This window comes from Trachemys scripta, chromosome 10, assembly GCF_013100865.1.
Source record: "Trachemys scripta elegans isolate TJP31775 chromosome 10, CAS_Tse_1.0, whole genome shotgun sequence".
NCBI lineage: Eukaryota > Metazoa > Chordata > Testudines > Emydidae > Trachemys > Trachemys scripta.
The window spans coordinates 77,736,294-77,758,824 of NC_048307.1; the positions used below are offsets into that span (position 1 = coordinate 77,736,294).

At 43.2% G+C, this 22,531-nt stretch overlaps 1 protein-coding gene across 1 annotated transcript in view; it reads right to left on the minus strand.

The window, feature by feature from the left end:
• The window catches only part of ADAMTS17 (ADAM metallopeptidase with thrombospondin type 1 motif 17), a gene marked incomplete in the record, with an annotated part of 265,113 nt that overhangs the window by 123,308 nt on the left and 119,274 nt on the right, over nucleotides 1–22,531 (minus strand). Inside the window, 2 exon segments of the mRNA XM_034784572.1 lie at nucleotides 1,556–1,701; nucleotides 4,225–4,326. Coding sequence (XP_034640463.1) covers nucleotides 1,556–1,701; nucleotides 4,225–4,326 — 248 coding nt within the window.

Consider the following 22,531-nt stretch of genomic DNA (forward strand, 5'->3'; position numbering starts at 1 on the left):
CAGCCCCCATTGGCCTGGGACGGCGAACTGCGGCCAGTGGGAGCCGCAATTGGCCAAAACTGTGGACGCGGCAGGTAAACAAACCAGCCCGGCCCGCCAGGGGGCTTACCCTGACGGGCCGTGTGCCCAAGGTTGCCAATCCCTGCTCTAAAATATGAACAGACTGTAACTGATGCAGAATTTACTCTGCAGAGTGCTTACAACAATAGCTATGCCAACTGCCCCACTCCTCTCAGTGAGGGGTTATGATTCAGACACCCAGCGACAATCATTTAAATGGCAACACTGTTAATTGTTTCATCCCTCATACACGTAAGGAGAGGGAGGGTCACAGATCTGCACCACATCCCCTAGATCAGTGGTTTTCAAACTTTTTTTCTGGAGACCAAGTCAAAGAAAATTGTTGCTGCCCACAACCCAATGGAGCTTGAGATGAGGGATTTAGGGAGTGGGAGGGGGCTCTGGGCTGGGAGAGGGGATTGGGGCACGGGAGGGGGTCAGGGATCTGGGTTGGGGGTGCAGGCATGAGGGGTTTGGGATGCAGGAAGGGGTTCCAGGTTTGGGGCAGGGGATTGGGGCACGGGCATGGACTTACCTCTGGTGGCTCCCAGTCAGCGGTGCGGACCGTGCTGCACCCCAGAAGCGACCAGCAGCAGGTCTGGCTTCTAGGTGGAGGCATGAAAATGGCTCCGTGTGACTCTTGCCTGCAGCTCCCATTGGCTGGAGCCAGTGCCCAGGGCGGGGGCAATGCACGGAGCCCCGTGGCCCCCCTCCCTAGGAGCTGGACCTGCTGCTGGCCGCTTCCAGGGCACAGCGCGGTGTCAGAAAAGGTAGGCACTAGCCTGCCTTAGCCGGGCAGCACCACCGATGGGACTTTTAACGGCCCGGTCAGCGGTGCTGATCAGAGCAAGGCAACCCAGCGCCTTACATGCTGCAACCCAGTACTGGGTTGCGACCAACGGATTGAAAAACATGCCCTAGATGATGGCTCATTCTGGTGCCACAAGTGGCTGGTGTTTAGGAGATACCATCACTTATTTACCTTCCTGATTCAAAGAGGCAGCAAGCCCAAGGACCGGCCCTGGAGATATTCAAGCCCCACTGAGTGGAGCCAAGCAGCGCATACCGTCATATTATGAGTATCTGTCCCTTCCCCAGTCTGACTCCTGCATTCAGAAGTATCACTATGACCATATTATAGATGTGGGAACAAACATTCGCCCCTCGCCTCAACCCATCTAATCTCCATTCCTCTCCCAGCAGAGACCCTGGTCTGTGTGGAGAGGTCTCTGCACAGCCTGGGGCCGGGACACCAGCTTAGCCCTGACCCAGCCTGTGCCCTGATCTAGAGGAAATACAGTTTCATTTTCATTCCAATCAGCATCTCATTTCATGTTATGTCTGTGTTCGACTTGGGACAATAGGATGCCTGAGATGGTCCCCACCGCCCTTGTGTTTAGCTGCCCACTGCGTGCCTGACCCTTTTTTGCTACCCTTGCAGCCACATTTCCCAACATACTGCACGTTAAAGCGTCATGAGGACAAGACGACTTACGGGGGATTGTCGCATTTCCGCTGTCTGAATCGGGCACCGGTGCCACATGTCCGGCTGCACATGCTCCATTGACTCCACATGCTCCAGTCTCCATCGACGTGCTCAGGAATGGGAGTTTTACTGACGCATTCCCCAGCTCGGCACCACTGAAACACAAGGATGGTAGCACAGCACAGGCAAAGGCCCCTGATCCCACAGACACTTGTGCACGGGGTTAATAAGACTATTCCCAAGCATACACTCACGCATGTGTGCCAGCGTTTGGAGCTTCAGAACTAAGGAAAGCAGGACACGCTTTGGTTATGGCTGGAAAAAAGGAAGTGACGTGTGGAAAACGGAGCTTCGTCTTCAACCAGTGTAAACCAAAAGGGTTTACAGTGACTGCAGGATGGAGCCCTCTGTTGTAACTTGCACAATAACACAGACGATTACCTAAGTAATTCATAAATTCATAGATTCCAAGGCCAGAAGGGCCCATTGGATCACTTAGTCTGACCTCCTGTAGAACAGGCCATAGAACAGTGGTTCTCAACCTATTTGCCATTGTGGGCCACACATGCAGATCCCTGTGTGTTATGTGGGCTGCATTCACACAGTATATATACTGCCTGTATGGCCCTGAGGATTTTCCATGGGCCGCAGCTGTGTGCTGACTGGGCTCCAAGCGGCCCACAGATTGAGAACCACTGCCACAGAACTTCCCCAAAATAATTCCTAGAGCAGATCTTCTAGAAAAACATCCAATCTTGTTTTGGAAATTGGCAGCGATGGAGAACCCACCATGACCTTTGCTTAACGGTTAATTAACTTCACCTTATTTTCAGTCTGAATTTGTCTAGCTTCAACTTCCAGCCACTGGATCAGGTTATGCCTTTCTCTGCTAGACTGAAGAGCCCGTTATTAAACATTTGTCCTTGTAGACTGTAATAAAGTCACCCCTCAACCTTCTCTTTGTTCAGCTAATTAGACAGAGCGGCTTGAGTCTATCAGTTTAAGGCAGGTTTTCTAATCCTTTAATCATCCTTGTAGTTCTTCTCTGAACCCTCTCCAATTTATCAACATCCTTCTTGAATTGTGGACACCAGAACGGGACACTGTATTTCAGCTGCAGTCATACCCATGCCAAAAACAGAGATGAAATAGCTTCTCTACTCCTATTTGAGATTTTTCTGTTTAGTCATCCAAAGATCTCATTGGGCCTTTTGGCTGCAGCATCACACTGGGAGCTCACAGTCCCACCACAACCCCGACATTTTTTTTCAGAGTTACCTTTTCCCAGAATACAGTCCCCAAATGTGTGTAAGTATCAGCTACAGTCTGTTCCTACATGAATACATTTCCATTTATCTGTATTAAAATGCATACTGCTTGCTTGCACCCAATTTACCAAGATATCCAGATCACGCTTTATCAGTGACCTGTCCTCTTTGTCATTTACCTCTTATTTACCAATTTGTGCGTCATCTGCACACACTATCAGCTGTAAACTTCATTCAGATACTAGGACTTAATCCACACTCTCGGAAGAAAGTGGGTTCAAGAAATTGTATCCAAACACAACACCTTCATTACAATGGTTTCTTACTGCACATACATCATTGAAACAGTCTGGGCCTAACTCAGTTACACTCCTATATAACCTTAGGGATTCCAACAGGATTGCACTGGGTTGTAATTAAGGGTTGAATTGGTCCATTTTCTTGATCTATGGGGGATGTAATACAATAAATCATTTGGAGCTAATGTATTCAACAAAAGCACATGGGCTAAAATTCTTTCCATCTCCTGCACTTAACAGTAAGTACCAAAGAATTTTTAATTAATTTATGTATCTTTCATATGCAACCAGATACTTAGTTTCCAGCTTTAGCAACAACTCCCTAAATTAATCTCCCTCATCAGGTGAAATTTCAACTCTAAAATCTACTGACAGTTAATGGTCTAGCATGGAAGTCAGGTATTTGAGTAATGACTGACATGCAATAGAGACCTGCTAATACAGGTGTTTATTTTCTTTTCCATTAACCATTTTCTCCACCACACTGAACTGTGGAAAGTCCAAATATGCCCTAGCCATCTGGCTAAGTCTGCAGGGCCCACTAAACCCAGAAATATTCCTAGGCAGAGGTCTTAAAGAAAAAAACCCTAACTGAATTGGAACTCATTACGAGCTACCGTCTGTAACTGCACCATTATATTGGCATAACTCTTGCCCTTCCTCCTCCTCCCACAAAATGTCTGTTTAAACCCACCTGCTACATCATGTCTCAAGTTTAGGGCCAGATTGTGCTACTCTAACTCACCCTGAAAAGTAACGTTCTCTTCAAAGAGTCCCATTGAAATGAATGGAACTGAAGAGTATCTTACTACACAATGAAGTAAGTGGCCCTTAGACTGTAAATTCTTCAGGGCAGGGACCACCTTTTCTTCTGTATTTGTACCTAGTACACTGGGGTCTTGATTTCTGTTGCGATCTCCAGAGGCTACCACAATACACATCAAAGAAAAGAAAAATAACTTAATGCCATTTAATCCAGCTGTTAATCCAGCAGCTTGTACAAATCAATCAGAACAAAATATGGGTTTTTAGTAAATCTTTCACATCCTGGAAACATCAGTCCGCAGACAACACCACAAAAAGCAAAACAGCTGCGGAGCATTTTGCTTACCTTGTCTGCGCCACATTCTGTGCCATCCAGGGGGGGGTCCAGCTTGGTTTTACAAGATGTGTCTCCTTCCACCAAGCACCACAGCCCAGCACACATCAAATGCTGCAATCACAAGGCCAAGAAGTGCGGTTATTGCTTCTGGAGATGTCAGCTATCATTATGGGATACGCTGTAAAGTTCGGTCAGTCTCTCTAATGTGAATCCAGAGGCATCTGGTTGGTTTTCGATCTATTATTTTTTAAGAAGAAATTGACGCTGAACGGGGGAGGGAGGGGTGGAAACACAAAAGAGATCAATGGATGCAGATGCATGAAAAAAGTGCATCATTTAAACACATTTCTTTTCATAGGAATATACCCAGTCAAGCTACCAGTGAGTCACTTCATTGTTTTTAATAACATACGAATAAATAGAATATGGGCTACATCGGCAATCCCTGCTGAACTTCTACCTGGCCAAATCAGCTAGCAATTTCTCAAAGGTTTCATGGTATAAGCAGGTCTTGACGGGGGCGCTGAATGAGGACAGGGCTGCAGCCTCATCGTCTAGTTTGGAGACAGCGTTCCATGCAGCATGGGAGAAAGCATGAAAGTCGTTGTGTGAGAAATGGACAAATGAGCGATGGTTGGCAGGGGCAATGCAATAATATAAAAAAAGCAGATAAGCAGGTCCTGATGGTGAGAAGAGGCATCTTGAATGTGATGTGTGGGAGAAGGAGGAACCGAGGAGATGTGAGAGAACCAGCAGAAAAGGGCTAGAGATACATTGCATCTTGACACCAGACCTGAAATGAACTCTGGCTACCACTAACACGACTGCTCTGTCTGATCAACGGACATTACTGGGATACTGATTTTCACCATGTTTGCGTGACCTGTCACGTCAGAAAAGTTTTCTGAATTTGGGGGGGAAAAAATCCAAGAAAGAAAGGTCTTTAGATCTTTCACGTTTTCTGAAACATCCACCCTGCTCTGCAACCTGTATAAGTGGATGATTTGAACAGAATGTTATGTTTGCACCAAAAAAAAAAAAAAAAAAATTAAAATAAATAAATAAAAGCTACATTTCTTTCCACTATTGTTCACATTTCACTGTAATGGTAAAAAGATGAGAAGCTTGGCTCTACTGCCAGCTGGTCTTGTCAAGATTTATTGCACCTCATTAAATAGTTTGAGTCAACACACTTGAACCTTATGATTCTTCCACAATGTAATAATATGTGTGCAGACACATGTTGGTATGTATATATCAAATATGCTTGCACAGCACAGAGCATAATAAATGGAAGAGAGAAATCCTGCCATAAAGGGAGATGGGGTTGAAAGTACTGAAAAACCGGTTATCACAGCAGTATCTACATCCTGTTTTAACGTCACATTTTCTTCTGGAATGAGGATTTTGCATTATTTAAAGCAGAAGAACATTTAAGAAAGCTATAACCAGAGCTTGGAAGCACAGCGCTTGTTAAATAAAAGCCAATCAAAGAGTTTTCATGGCATCCATGTCTCCTTGAGCGGGCTCCTGTGAAACAGGAGATGGATTGAAGATTTCTGCTGTTTGTATTGAACTATCACTAATTATCACTTTTTCCAAAGTTCTTAAATTTCTTTGCAAACATCAATTAACCCTCAAGACATCTTATACAGTAGCAATACATTAGCCACATTTTATGGATGGGTACACGAAGGCATGGAAAAGTTAACTCACTGCCAGACAATACACAGCAAGTCAAGAATAGATTGTGGGAACTCCAAATCCCAGTCCCTGTGTGAGACAACCCTTCCTCCCTGTTGGGTTTGCACAGGATTAGAAATCGGGTGGATTAGCTGTCCCATTTCATTGTCAGAAAGTGACACATTGCGCACTAGCAATGAAACCTTTACACCAACGAATATATTTTCCTTTACATCTAAGATACTGTATTGAATTAACATATTTTATTGTATTAGGGCTTTATATGGCACACTGGCAGCTAGAACACAGCTGAGTTATGAAGACTTATAGATCACACTTTATATTAAGGTTTTACTTATCAATGGTTAATAAAGAACTGATAAATAATTAATAGATGTATAAGTATGTTACAGACTTTAGTACCAGATTATTTAAGCACAACAGTAGAAGGTGTTATACACACACTTACAAGCTATGGTTTTAAGCAACCTATTGGCCCACTGGACTGTATAAACTATGCCAGTTGATTAGTCATTTATTAAAACATCTATTAATAATTTCTCAACCCTTCATAAACAGAACCTAACTATAAAGCATGACCGACTTTACGAAAAAGAATTCATTGTCCCAACAGGCTCGCTGTTCTCCCTAGATGACTGTGGGCAGGCATGTTTCCAGAGCAGTATCTGTGACTGCTGGTTCCAAATCACCGTAGGGTAAGACTGTTAGCTGAAACGAAGGGCGAGGGTGGAATTGAGGGATGCAGACAGACTGGCATCATTTTGGTATGCTTCGGCCCTTCTCCTCCAAGCTTGGGTTGCTCACTGTACATCTACACGGCATACTCCTCTCGGCAGTGCGCAGAGTACGTTCACTGCTCAACCAGCTAGCACAGCAGTGCAGACGGCGAGGCACTGCTTGGGCGAGTAAATTCATGCCTAAACCCTGTGGGTATGCACCCTATACGGCTCTCTACACACCCAAGCAGGGCCTTGCCTGTTGACGCTGCTATTTTTAGCTGTGTAGTATCCTGCTGCCTCTCTGCTGCTGGCACCTTTCCCCGCCACAGGGAAAGACTCTGGCGACAGAGACAGTGGGAAAAGGCTCCAGAGTCTTTCCCCGCTACCTCCCCACAGCAAAAGCCTTACACGGACGCTCAGAGCGACATACCGCCATGTCGATGCAGCCTGCTTTTCGCTGCGCCGTGTAGCGCCACATACCCTACATGCTGATGCAAGGGGTGTGCAGTGGAGACGTACTCATAGTCTCACAGATTTTTAAGGCCAGAAGGGATCATTACGTTCATCCAGACTGCAAAACACGGGCCAGAGAACTTCATCCAGTGATTCATGCATCAAGACCATACCTTCTATTTGAGCTACAGTGCATCTTTTGGAAAGACATCCAGTCTTGATTTTAAAGATTTCATGGGATGGACAATCCACCACATCCCTAACTCAACTCTTCCAATGGTTAATTATGCTCACTATTAAAAAAATGTGCTTTATTTCTAGTCTTGGATTTGCCTAGTTTCATTTCCAGCCACTGGATCATACAGTCTATGTAAATTACACTGGGCTAAATCCTGCCCTTAGAACATAAGAACCGGGTCAGACCAAAGATCCATCTAGCCCAGTATCCTGTCTACCGACAGTGGCCAATGCCAGGTGCCCCAGAAGGAGTGGACCAACGGACAATGATCAAGTGATCTCTCTCCTGCCATCCATCTCCATCCTCTGACAAACAGAGGCTAGGGACACCATTCCTTACCCATCCTGGCTAATAGCCATTAATGGACTTAACCATCATGAATTTATCCAGTTCTCTTTTAAACGCTGTTATAGTCCTAGCCTTCACAACCTCCTCAGGTAAGGAGTTCCACAAGTTGACTGTGCGCCGCGTGAAGAAGAACTTCCTTGTATTTGTTTTAAACCTGCTGCCTATTAATTTCATTTGGTGACCCCTAGTTCTTGTATTATGGGAATAAGTAAATAACTTTTCCTTATCCACTTTCTCCACATCCCTCATGATTTTATATACCTCTATCATATCCCCCCTTAGTCTCCTCTTTTCCAAGCTGAAGAGTCCTAGCCTCTTAATCTCTTCTCACATAGGACCCGTTCCAAACCCCTAATCATTTTAGTTGCCCTTTTCTGAACCTTTTCTAGTGCCAGTATATCTTTTTTTAGATTAGGAGACCACATCTGTACGCAGTATTCGAGATGTGGGTGTACCATCGATTTATATAAGGGCAATAATATATTCTCAGTCTTATTCTCTATCCCCTTTTTAATGATCCCTAACATCCTGTTTGCTTTTTTGACCACCTCTGCACACTGCGCGGACATCTTCAGAGAACTATCCACGATGACTCCAAGATCTTTTTCCTGACTTGTTGTAGCTAAATTAGCCCCCATCATATTGTATGTATAGTTGGGGTTATTTTTTGCAATGTGCATTACTTTACATTTATCCACATTAAATTTCATTTGCCATTTTGTTCCCCAATCACTTAGTTTTGTGAGATCTTTTTGAAGTGCATCACAGTCTGCTTTGGTCTTAACTATCTTGAGCAGTTTAGTATCATCTGCAAAGTTTGCCACCTGTTTACCCCTTTCTCCAGATCATTTACAAATAAGTTGAATAGGATTGGTCCGAGGACTGACCCTTGGGGAACACCACTAGTTACCCCTCTCCATTCTGAGAATTTACCATTAATTCCTACCCTTTGTTCCCGGTCTTTTAACCAGTTCTCAATCCATGAAAGGACCTTCCCTTTTATCCCATGACAACTTAATTTATGTAAGAGCCTTTGGTGAGGGACCTTGTCAAAGGCTTTCTGGAAATCTAAGTACACTATGTCCACTGGATCCCCCTTGTCCACATGTTTGTTGACTCCTTCAAAGAACTCTAATAGATTAGTAAGACACGATTTCCCTTTACAGAAACCATGTTTACTATTGCTCAACAGTTTATGTTTTTCTATGTGTCTGACAATTTTATTCTTAACTATTGTTTCGACTAATTTGCCCGGTACGGACGTTAGACTTACCGGTCCGTAATTGCCGGGATCACCTCTAGAGCCCTTTTAAAATATTGGCGTTACATTAGCTAACTTCCAGTCATTGGGTACAGAAGCCGATTTAAAGGACAGGTTACAAACCTTAGTTAATAGCTCTGCAACTTCACATTTGAGTTCTTTCAGAACTCTTGGGTGAATGCCATCTGGTCCCGGTGACTTGTTACTGTTAAGTTTATCAATTAATTCCAAAACCTCCTCTAGTGACACTTCAATCTATGACAATTCCTCAGATTTGTCACCTACAAAAGCCGGCTCAGGTTTGGGAATCTCCCTAACATCCTCAGCTGTGAAGACTGAAGCAAAAAATCCATTTAGTTTCTCCGCAATGACTTTATCGTCTTTAAGAGCTCCTTTTCTACCTCTATCATCGAGGGGCCCCACTGGTTGTTTAGCAGGCTTCCTGCTTCTGATGTACTTAAAAAACATTTTGTTATTACCTTTGGAGTTTTTGGCTAGCCGTTCTTCAAACTCCTCTTTGGCTTTTCTTATTACATTCTTGCACTTAATTTGGCAGCGTTTATGCTCCTTTCTATTTGCCTCACTAGGATTTGACTTCCACTTTTTAAAGGAAGTCTTTTTATCTCTCACTGCTTCTTTTACATGGTTGTTAAGCCACAGTGGCTCTTTTTTAGTTCTTTTACTGTGTTTCTTAATTTGGGGTATACATTGAAGTTGGGCCTCTATTATGGTGTCTTTAAAAAACGCCCATGCAGCTTGCAGGGATTTCACTTTAGTCACTGTACTTTTTAACTTCTGTTTAACTAACCCCCTCATTTTTGCATAGTTCCCCCTTTTGAAATTGAATGCCACAGTGTTGGGCTGTTGAGATGTTCTTCCCACCACAGGGATGTTGAATGCTATTGTATTATGGTCACTATTTCCAAGCGGTCCTGTTATAGTTACCTCTTGGACCAGCTCCTGCGCTCCACTCCGGACTAAATCTAGAGTTGCCTCTCCCGTTGTGGGTTCCCGTACCAGCTGTTCCATGAAGCAGTCATTTAAAGTATCGAGAAATTTTATCTCTGCATTTCGTCCTGAAGTGAAATGTTCCCAGTCAATATGGGGATAATTGAAATCCCCCACTATTATTGGGTTCTTAATTTTGATAGTCTATCTAATTTCCCTTAGCATTTCATCATCACTATCACTGTCCTGGTCAGGTGGTCTATAATAGATCCCTAATGTTATATTCTTATTAGAGCAAGAAATTTCTATCCATAGAGATTCTATGGAACATGTGGATTCACTTAAGATTTTTACTTCATTTGATTCTACATTTTCTTTCACATATAGTGCCACTCCCTCCCCGCACAACCTGTTCTGTCCTTCCGATATATTTTGTACCCCGGAATGATTGTGTCCCATTGATTGCTCTCAATCCACCAGGTTTCTGTGATGCCTATTATATCAATATCCTCCTTTATCACGAGCCACTCTAGTTCACCCATCTTCTTATTTAGACTTTTAGCATTTGTGTACAAGCACTTTAAAAACTTGTCACTGTTTATTTGTCTGCCCCTTTCTGATGTATTAGATTCTTTTTTATGTGAATGTTTATCATCTGATCTGGCCCCTCCTTTATCCTCCTCCATCCTCTGCTCCTGACTATAACCTGGAGATTCTCTATCATTAGACTCTCCCCTAAGAGAAGTCTCTGTCCGATCCACATGCTCCTCTGCAGCAGTCGGCTTTCCCCCTTCTCCTAGTTTAAAAACTGCTCTACAACCTTTTTAACGCAGTCTGGTTCCACTTTGGTTTAGGTGGAGCCCATCTCTCCTGTATAGGCTCCCCCCATCCCAAAAGTTTCCCCAGTTCCTAATGAATGTAAACCTCTCCTCTCTACACCATCGTCTCATCCATGCATTGAGACTCTGAAGCTCTGTCTGCCTACCTGGCCCTGCGCGTGGAACTGGGAGCATTTCTGACAGTGCCACCATAGAGGTCCTGGATTTCAGTCTCTTCCCTAGCAGCCTAAATTTGGCCTCCAGGACATCTCTCCTACCCTTCCTCATGTCATTGGTACCTACATGTACCACAACCACCGGCTCCTCCCCAGCACTACACATAAGTCTGTCTAGATGCCTCGGGAGATCCGCAACCTTCGCACCAGGCAGGCAAGTCACCATGCGGTTCTTCCGGTCATCACAAACCCACCTATCTACGTTTCTAATGATCGAATCTCCCATTACTAACACCTGCCTTTTCCTAGCAACTGGAGTTCCCTCCCCCGGAGAGGCAACCTCAGTGCGAGAGCCAACCCCAGCACCGTCTGGAAGGAGGGTCCCAACTATGGGAAGGTTTCCCTCTGCTCCCATTGACTGCTCTGCTTCCCTGGGCCTTTCATCCTCCTCAACAGCACAGGGGCTGTCTGACCGGAGGTGGGACAATTCTACAGTGTCCCGGAAAGCCTCATCAACATACCTCTCTGCCTCCCTTAGCTCCTCCAGTTCCACCACCCTGGCCTCCAAAGTCCATATGTGGTCTCTGAGGGCCAGGAGCTCCTTGCACCGAATTAGGGGAAGCTTAGATGTACAATTGCGCACAAGGGCAGGGGAAAGAACAGAAAGTCATAGAAATCTAGCAGCCTTATGTATGAATTGAGTTGCCAGCCAGAATTCATCCAGAGTTCACAAGATGTGGTAGGCAATAAACTCAGTTAACATGTCCAGCTATGTACCATGAGCTGGGAGGGGGATCGTTGGACATAGCTAACCCTCAACAGGTACGTGTGTATGGGCAGAATTTGTTTCAATGAAGATACCAAAATACAATTCAATTCATCGATAGGACTGGCACAAATACTCAATCAGACACACATGCTTACATAGAAAAATACTCTGGAAAAAAACCTTTATCATCAACATCAACCTTCCTGAAATCTCCTGATTCAGGGATAGAAAACAGGATTTTTATAGAAGCCTTATTTTTGACTCCTAATAATAAATGTAAAGCATACTTCAGGAAAGAGCTACAGAAAAACGTGATAATTACACTACAGCTGGGTCCTACTGCCACACCATTACAAACCTTAAAATCTCGTTAGTGTCATGCCATGCGTCTATGCCATAAAGACACTCAGACAAAGATTAAACCATCAGCTGTGGTGCTTTATCATGTTCATTTCAAAAGAGATCATACACCCTCTTCAGCTAAAATATAACCGCAAACAAAAAAATCTCCATTAAAAAGTCATTTGCATTCAGTGTTGCTGGGGACTATTAAAATGAGAAATGGCAGGACTTGACAGAAAGATTATTTGTATATTGGAGTGGCAATTCAGAGCACAGATTGATGTACAATAGGTCATGAAAGTTGCTGTACTACAGTTAAATTGTAAATTCAGCATTTGGCACTGGAAAGCAGGTCTGTCGGTGATGAACAGTCTCCTCTTTGAATAGGAAACTATTGAAGTGGTTGGGAATTTTCTCAACACAATGTTTTTTCATTTGAAAATGTCCATTTGTCAAAACCGAAACTGTGCACAGGATAGGGTCGGTTTCGACCAGTTTCCTGATTCAAAAAATTTGACAAAGTAGTTTTGAAATTGTCAAAACATCTTTTCGCTTTGAAATTTACACACGAAAATAAAGTACATTTTTTTAAAAGGTTGAAATAAAAATGAAACATTTCAAAGTGATCAAAAGGCAACATTTCAATTGACCCAATCTGGAAAAAAAATTGTATTATAAATTCATGAACATTTTTGAGATTTCAACTTTTTCGACTCCCTTCATGTTGGGAAAAAATTAAAGATCTCAAAAACTCAAGTGGTATGAGAAAATCCATAGCATTGCATAGCACTAGAAAATACAGTCGAAGGATGTGCATGTGACACACTGTTAGGAAGCTGAGGAGGTGGTCCAGCCACCAGAGAATTACATTTATTATAGATTGGGGACTCATTATGCCAGGTGTTGTACACATACTTAGTATGAGACAGCCCCTGTCCTATCTAAACTGACAAAGGGTGGATAAAGGAAGTATTATCCTCACTTTACAGATGGCGAATGAAGGCGCAGAGGGATTAAATGACTTGCCAAAGATGGCACAGGGGGAAATTGCATCCAGATCTCCCGAGTGTCCAATTTAGGGTTGTAAGCCATAAAACCATCCTTCCTACGTTAACTGAATATCAAGGTAAGAATGGAGACAGCTCTCATAAGATCCACAGAGAAGGCGACATGTGGTTCCTCCCTACTCAGACTTGGTTCTCCATCTCTTTCATAGTGTGGGCCAATTCTGGAGAGAGAGGTTACCTTGTGTAGACCACTCCCATTAGTCAGCACAGAATATCATTGTACTCAGTACCTGTCAGGAAGCACTCAGAACCTCCCAGGATTTGGCCCCTAATGACATGAAGTAACTTCCAAATCTGTGATGTTATCACGGTCCATGTGGTTCTCTTGCCGCTCAGAAATAATCCTGGGGAAATTGCTAAACTTTCTGCATTTTCCTGGATTAGGAAAGAAAGGAAGGATTCCAGCCTCTAGAGAACTAATTAGCTCCAGCTGCCCGCTGCACACTGGAACCAACAACCTCTTATTTCTGCCATCAAAGTTAAACACCATGAAACTGTTTCTGTCGTCATAGAGAGGGGATTATGGGGATGGAGTAAGAAAGAGTAAATAGCCTTAAGGAAGGGGAACAAGAGAAAACTATATAAAGTACACAGGGAGAACTGCTTTTAAATACATTAGTTTTCAATGGAGCATCACAGCACTTTAACTTTCTCACGGTTTTGGCTTGGCAAATAGTTAATGTGCAGAATTCCAGTTAACACCAATTAAACACAAAACAATACTGTAATGAGCCTTGCATAGAAATTTACATCTTCAAGGTATTGTGCACACTTTCTCTAAGCCTTTCAGCACAGCTGACAGGTATGAATTCACCTCCCCATTTTACAGGTGAGAAAACAGGTGCAGAGAAGTTAAGTCCCAAATTTTCTGTCACGGCTTCTAATTTGGTGGTGGTGGGGTAATCTCCACCACCTACAGACGGGTAATAGAAGGCATCAAGGGTCTGCATCTACCATTGATATTTGTTAGCGCTGGAGGTGTTCAACAGCACTGAAAACTAGGTCCTAGGTGTCAAGAGCTGGACACTCAAAAGTAGAAGCACCCAAAATTGGAGGCCACTTTTGAAAATCTAGGCCGAAGTGGGCTGTCAACTGCAAAGGTGGGATAAACACCTCAGTGGCTCTCTCTGAGTAATTCCATAGAAGTTCCAATATAGGGCAAGTGGAGCAAAAATCACCAATGAGAGGGGTTATTCCAGACGTGACAGGCAAAGGGTGAGGAAGAGCTGCATGCTATCCTTTTCAGCAGTGCAGGAACAATAGGTTCCTGCTGAGTTTGTATTTCATCGAGACTCTGAACACCAAACTCTGAAGGCTCACTCACTTGGGGTCTTTTTTAAGTGAACGAGAAAGAATGGGCCCCTTTTATTCTGTGCTAGAAAGGCAGGACTTTCACAGATGTATGAAAGTGAATCACAAAGAGGACAGGCATCCCACTTGACGAACAGCAATCAAAGAATCTCTCTGAGATGTCACCAGAAGAAGTCTTAAAAAAGAACCATCGTAATTTTCACTATTTAACAATTAGCTATTTCTCCAGTACATTTCAAAGTACACCCACACGCTGTCCTTTTAGCATATAAAAGTGCCCAGCTCTGATCACCGAGTCTATAGCTGATTCTCCTCTCAGACTAGTTTCTCAGACATGAAATCAATGGAGTTACAGCTTGATTTACACTTGTGTGAGCGAGTGGAGAATCACCAGACATTCAGAAAGTGTACCAAATCCAAGGGATTAATTTAGTTCAAGAAGAAATAATCCTTGAGTTAACTGCTTTCCAGTGCTCTAATTTCAGTTGCAGAAACGCCTGAATTCAACAAAGTTGTTGCCTAGACTTTTTTTAATGCTCTTTATCAGGGAAAACATAACAAAACAAATGCTGTGACAATGAAGTGGATCATGCTGAGTTCAGTCTTCTGCATTAGATGACTTTACGTGTATTTATCTGGCTAGCAACATGTGGAGGCCATATGAAATATACTGGGCTCCATGGATACATGGAGTACTACCAAGGGCTTCTCTGTTCCCAAAAACCAAAACTGAAGAATAAAAACCCTTCCCATGAGAGCTGCTCTTTCTTTTAGAGAGAAAAGACAACCAAAAAAAAAAAATCCACCAGGTCTTCAAACGGTAACTACATGGCCATGCCACACTCGCCACATAAATATTCGGCTGTTGTAAGTACCAATCCCAAGATACGACTGAAACTAGCTTTCATCTTCAATCAAGTCACTTTTTAATAGCAGTAATTCTACAGGACAGCAAGAGCAGCCCACGGCTCTTCGTCGTAACATCTTAGCAACTGTAGCTACAGCATTCCAAAGGCCTCCACGCAGCTGTGCGACACTTTCTCGGGGCGTCCAGGACTGAGAGTCAGCAAGCGACACCTCTGCCTCAGTGAGAGGGAGTTTTTTGCGTAGTAGCTGAGTGTCAGCTCCCTGACCCTGCCAGCCCTTCAGCCAGTCAAGCACTTTGCTCTGGGCTCTGCCAGCCACGACTTTGCCTGGCAGGCACACACTTGGTGTACCCCTGTCCCCAAACTCCTCAAAAGCATCCTCCGGTAGCGTCCAGCCCCAGTCACTGGACACTCCCAGTAATTAGCAGGCTCACTAATCCCAAGGGAACAGTGCACATACACCAGCTTGTTTGAGTCAGCGGAGTAGCAGCTCGCATACAACAATGCAGTACTGTCATCTATTTATAGTAAGAACAACTATACGCTGATTAACAAAGGTAAAAATTGAGGCGACATCAAGCAAAGCTAATAAGAACCACAGGTTACAAATAAAACAAAGCAAGTACAATACGCTTCTAGTAGACTAAGATGTAACTGTAACAGGCTAACCTTCTCACCTAAGCCTTTTCTTGCAGCATGGCTACCGAGGTTGGCTGAGATCCTGTTTCCATGGGTAGAACCGCACCGCCTGGTTACCCCTTTAATTTGGCCCAGGCCTTATTAGCCACAGTAATCCCAGCAAAGTCAATAAGGATACGTCTACACAGCAAAAACCATTGTGGTGAGTCTCAGCGCCCAGGTCAACTGACTCAGGTTTGTAGGGCTCATGCTACAGCACTAAAAATAGCAGGATAAATGTTCAGGTGCAGGCTGACGGCTGGGCTCTGAGACCCTCCCCCTCGCCAGGTGTCAGAACCCAGGTTCCAGCCCAAGCAGGAACGTCTACACTACTAGTTTTAGACTCATAGTGTGAGCTCTACGAGCCCAAGCCAGTTGACCCGGGCTCTGAGACTCACTGCGAAGAGTCTTATTTTTTTGCAGAGTAGATGTACCTTAAATCCACCCATGTGACTCAAGAATACTTGTATATGCAAAGGTTGCATGATTGGGCCCCTGATTAGCAGTATTTCTAGAGAACTGCGCTTGTCCATCTATACCACATAAAAGATATGCATGGTCAAGATTTCAGAAGTGACTAGCGATTTTGGGTGCCCACCCTGAAACACCTTAAAGGGGCCTGGTTTTGATGTGGGGGCTCAGCAGTTTCTGAAGATCAGTCAGCTATAGGTCAGGCACTCAAAACCTGAGGCATTCAAACTCACTTATTTTTTAAAATCTTGGCCATGATCCCCGCTTCGAGGCATTTAAGTTCTAATGCAAGACACACAACAGGATACAAGAGACCGACAAAGGTAGAAGATGGCGAAGACTCCGCCTGGAAATCAATAACGGAAAGGCTAGCTAAAGGAGGGTTGTGTTTTCAGGAGTACAAAGGATGAGAGTGGGTGCTTGGCAAACGAGCAACGGGAGACTTTGCCAAGCACAGAGGGAAGGAATGAAAAGAGGAGTGACGTTGCTTTTCAAGGACCATTTCCCGCCCCCATTATTGGAGACTTTGAGGAGAGGGAAGAGGTGAGAAAAGGAACGTCTATAATTTTACTGAGTTGCAGTGTTTTTCATTCAAACCAATATATTCATGTACCATAGATACTATTTTATTGCAAGGAGCTAATTCTATTCTATTTCTTATATGCCAGAGATGAATGCAACAAAATCAAAACATGGGAAGATAGTATTAATGAGTCTGTAAACTAAATTTTATGGCTAGGAAGCCTGGACCTGTAACTGATCTTTTCTGTGCCTTAGATCACATCTCAGAGAAGCACTCAGAATTCATAGAACCATAGGCATTAAAGATGAAAAAGACAACCTCATCCATCTCCCTGTCAGTGCAGAATTATTTTCACACCATACCTGTTCTTGTGCTTTGTCAAATCTAGTTTTCAATGTCTTAAGTGAGAGGACGTGGAAAGATACTGCCATGATTTCTTTAGAGAGGAATAACATGCTATACCTCTTTAAATACATCATGCAATGCTGTGTGCGGTGTAGCTGCAGCCCGGTCAGTCCCAGGATATTAGAGAGACAAGGTGGGTGCGGTAATATCTTTTATTGGCCCAACCTCTGTTGAGGAGAGAGACAAGCTTGGCTTGTATGGCTCGAAAGCTTGTCTCTCTCACCTCCAGAAGTTGGTCCAATAAAAGATATTATCTCACTCACTTCATGTCTCTAAAGCAATCACGTCCATATCTTTACCAGCTCAGAATCCAGATGAGCAAATGGACCTGGCACAAGACTGAGGAAGAGAGTAATTCATTGAATGAAATGGGGGAGGATTTCTGTGTTACTCTACGGATTGTGGTGTGTGTTAAAGGGGCTGCAGATAATTGACCAGTGTCAAAACTATAATGGTTGTACTAGAATAGATATATGCAGCCCAAAAAACAGTCCAGTTTATAAGCACACACCCTCTATGCTATGGCTGACACAAGAGTTATCAGTCCCATAACTAGGATGTCACAGTCCTCCAAAATCCACACTCTGCGACCAGAGCCACAGCACGGGCATTCTAGGGCCAGGTCAGCGGCATGGGCTATGCTTTTATATCTGCTAACTCAGGCACCCGTATCCTGTGCAGAACAAACCTGCCCATGGCACAGTCTGTTCAAAGGGCAGTAGGTAGGGTCCCACAGCCAACCTGACGGCTCCCGCTTTAATGCAGCTTTTGCAACCCTGACACAAAGCCTATGGCCCCATTCTTGCAAGACACCCAGAAACTTCATCTCCTATAGGTTTCAATGGAAGCTTTGGGCACCCAGAACCTTGCAGTATTCGACTCTAAAATCACTTAGGTTCTGCATTCAGTATAGAGAGTACACTTTTTTTTTTTTTATTAAAGAGGCAATGTTGTCTGTCAAACATCCCTTAAAAGCTGGGAAATTAAAAGAGTGAAGTCACAGATCAAATTTCTTGGCCATGGGAAATGAGAAAAAGGATAGTAAAAATAAATATTGTGTGTATGTATCTATGTTCAGATGTGGTTGGAAAGATTATGGGAGTTTTCTCTTGAAGTCTTTTGCAGATGGGAAGTACCCAGAGGCTGATGGGAGAGGTCTGAGAGCCGGCTTGTTATACGATGTTTGCAGGCTGACATTCAATAGCATTCTGGCTAATTTAGTTGAAGTTCAGACTTCAGCTGTAGACGCCACATCACAAGGCTACACTAATTCTCTCCCTCACCCCAACACCCAACCTTATGTCTTAATAAGAAAATGAAGGATTTCCAAACCCTCGAGTGCCTGATTCTTAATGCGCCTCTATTATTTTTAAGAGTTTATTATTTTTATATTCTTAAATTGACACATTGTATTTTTATAATTTGATTTTGGTTCCCCTCTCTTTTTATATATATATATATAGATATTTTAAACCACTGCACCAGAATGCGTTTTGACAGCCTTCCAAAATGAAACACGTACAAAAATTTCTGAAGCATTCCAATAATTGTAAACTGGGCTGTGCAGTGCAATGCAGGCGGGCAGGCATTCTGCTTCTCTCTCTCTTTTTTTTTTTTTTAAAACACAAAGTATTTCCACTGAAAAGAAGGGGGGAAAATGGTCTGTCTTGCAATGTACAGAAGCCGTGAAATAGGATGCTTCTGTTTCATATAAAACAGGCAAAATGAAAATAGTTGTGCTTTTAACAACCCACATTAGGAAAACTATAAGATATAGGAGGGCAATTAGGTAAATTATTAACTTTACTTTTAAAAAAGAAAATCTTCTCATTTTACTTTGCAATTGCCAAGCATGTAGCCTGCACGTTTTAACAAAACCAATCCCATCCTTTACTGCACTGCTATTAATAATTACTACTACATTTATAATTTATACCATACCCACAGTATATATGTATTTTACAGACACATCTGTTGACACAGTCTCCGCCTGTACAGAGGCTGATTTGTATCCTGCTATTGCAGAGATACAATTGGCTTACAATCTTAGTACGAGTTTTTAATCGGTACTCACCACATACCGTAGTAGTTACTAACATGAGTCTTGAACTTGCATTTGACTCTCCTCAGGCACATTCTGCAACCGCACAGAGCCCAATTGATTTAGTGGGGCGCAGGGGGTTCAATCCCATAGATCTCTTCACAGGATCAGGACCACAGATAGTCCCACTGATGTCACACAAATTTGTTTACCTATGTTTCCCAACAAGCCTTTGATTACGAAAGCTGAAAGGATTTTTAAGATCCAATTTACTGACACTATTTGTGCTCTTCCTCCATTTTGTACAGCTTGATAATGGAAACGGGCTAGTCCGTTTCATTTTTTCTTACAGTCATTTTCATTCTCAGGTTCTCAGTGCTGCAATGTTTCAATTGTGGATGCTGGAGAGGAAGTTTATTTGTTTAAAAGCAACTGCAATTTAAGGGAAATGATGGCACCATTCCTACAGGTCTCAGATTTTCTAAAAGCTTGTTTACTCAAAATCTCAATTCTGGGCTACATTTGAGTTAATAGCATCCCTTGTTAAGCAGAAAATCTCTTTGTAGCAATGTTAATCTCTACATGCCATTTTAGTCTAAGCGCAGTTTTGACTCAAAACAATACCAAAAGATAATGGTTATGTAAAAACCCGCAAAAATGCGTTAATAATAAATAAGCCAAAAGGCATATAAAACGGAAAGCCAAACACTGGATATAAGACATACAAATCACATTTTTTCCATAAATATAATGTCAGCCCAAAAGCCTCTGTTAGTAGGCATGCCAGCTTGAAAAATAAACCCAGTGCTCATGATTAAACACACAAGTGTATTTTCACATGAGTTTGTGAACAATGTGTTTCTGTGTGTTTCTGGTGCAGACACTTTATCCCAACTGTGAGAGATGCAGCCATGAAGGTTTTCGTGCCTTCCATTCTGTGGACAGCATAATAAAGAAAATCGCACAAGGCCTATTCACCACTTAAATCCTATATTGACAGCTTATATGGGATTTGAGTAACACCTATGCTTTTTGCTGGTCTTCTGCACAGGGCCTTCTACCCATAATACTAGACTTACAAGCATGGGAGCGGATCTGGGAAGTGGCGGTCAGTCAGGCCAGACTGTCAAATGCTTTGCAAAACCTGGGATGTATGTGGACAGAACACAACATAGTAAGGCACCAATGCCTGGCTGGATGATACAATGAGTTTTAAAAGGTGGACTCCTGTTTATCTCCTATTGCACATCATGCTGTCTGTATCTCATGGCTATTCAGTGCAACACTGTCATCCCCACAGGCCCCCTTTTCAAACACTCACTCAATCAGTTCGATATTTGGTAATATGACAGTAGCTTTATTCCTATAAAACAAGCATTACCATGCCAGATTCTAGGTGGGCCACATGTCCTTCCACCAAGCAGCACTATGCTATAAACAAGGGCTTGATTCTGATCTCCCACTAGTTTTACAGCAGTGTTATTCCATTAGCTTCAACTGAGTTACTCCTGGTTTACACCAATGTAAGTGAAATGAGAATCAGTCCCAGGGACATGGCAAATTCCAGAACCAGATTTGATTTATGTCAGAACCCAGCCTTGCTTGGGCTAATTAGGGATTATTCTGTTAGTAACTCCGGAAAACATCCGGGGTGAAATCCTGGCCCCGTTGAAGTCAACAGCAAAGCTCCCATTGACTTAGGATTTCACCGTGGGGCCCTGGACACATCTATCACCTGATTCTGTGCAGTGTATACCCTGACAATGTTCAGACTTTACAGAAAGAAGGGTTAATGGAGAGCACCAGGTAAACAGACTTCCCCATAACTCTCCCGGCATTTGCAAATGGATTGGATCTATGTAACCCAGACATAGCTATGAAGGGTACATCTACACGGGGAAAGAAAGAGCTGTGGCAGTGAGTCTCGGAGTTCAAATCAGCTGACTCAGGCTTGCGCTGCGGACTCTAAATAGTAATGTAGACGTTCGGTCGCAGGCTAGAACCCAGGCTCTGAAACCCAGAGAGAGGAGGCTCTCGGACCCAGCTCTGCGGCCTGAGCGGGAACATCTGCTCTGCTATTTTTAGCTCAGCAGCGCAAGCCAAAGTCAGTTGACCCAGGCTCGGAGACATGCTGCCGTGTGTCTATTTTTGCTGTGTGGACATACCCAAAGTGGCTCCCTCACGAGCCTTCATTTTTGTGCTGTGATTTCTGCGGAGAGCTCAGAGTAGATCATGGTGGTTTGGCAAACGTTCTTATTGCTAGAGACTGCCAGTTTGCACGCCAGAATCTTTCATTAGAACAATAAATTAAGACGGAGATTATCAAGCGTGCCTAAGGGAGACAGGTGCCCAAGCCTTTAACACACATGGTTACCAAAGAAAATCTTAAAAATTCAAACTGATGCCAGGCTGACTGCCAAAGTCTGTAGACAGCAGAAACAATAGCTCTGAAAGAACGAGGAGCTGCTACATTTTATTTTAATGGGAGTCTGAAGTCTAATGATGGCAGCATAGGACTGTAAGCTTTGTTCACGGTTTCACTGCTGAACAAAGCGCACACGAAGGAAGCAGGACAATCGCAGCAGGAAGATCTATTTTGAGTGGAGTTTCGTTTTGGCCTCTCTGGTCAGTGCAGCTTGGGTTGTTGGCAGGGCTTGGGAGTAACATTACTTCTGCTGCCCCAATACTAGAGAGTCTGGAAGGTATTGGGGGGGGGGGAAAGGGTGACAAATCAAAGTGATACAGGTGGGGTGGAATGTTCTAAGGCTCTATTTAGCTATTGTTGATACTTATATTGTTACTCTTTACTATAGGACCTGAATGCCTCTCATGCAGAAAGCTTTAATCAAACAGGAAGATTTTGCAGCCTTTCCTAAAGATGGTTAGAGTCTGGATTCATCTACTGTCCTCTGGAAATTTTCCCTATCATAGGGAATTTTTGAATGTAGGTCTTCTAGTTTGCTCAACATAATTCTGGAGCTCAGCTATCTCTTTCTGAAATGTCATAATATAGCTCTCTTTATTAAATAGGAATGTAGACAGAAGACGCGTGTAGTCATAAAAAGATTGAGCAGGCTAATTTCCTGAAGTTTATTTCCTTTTTGTAACAAATATTTACTGTCAAATGTTTATTACTTGTACATTTGGATTTTTTAATAATACTTTATTGAATTAAAAT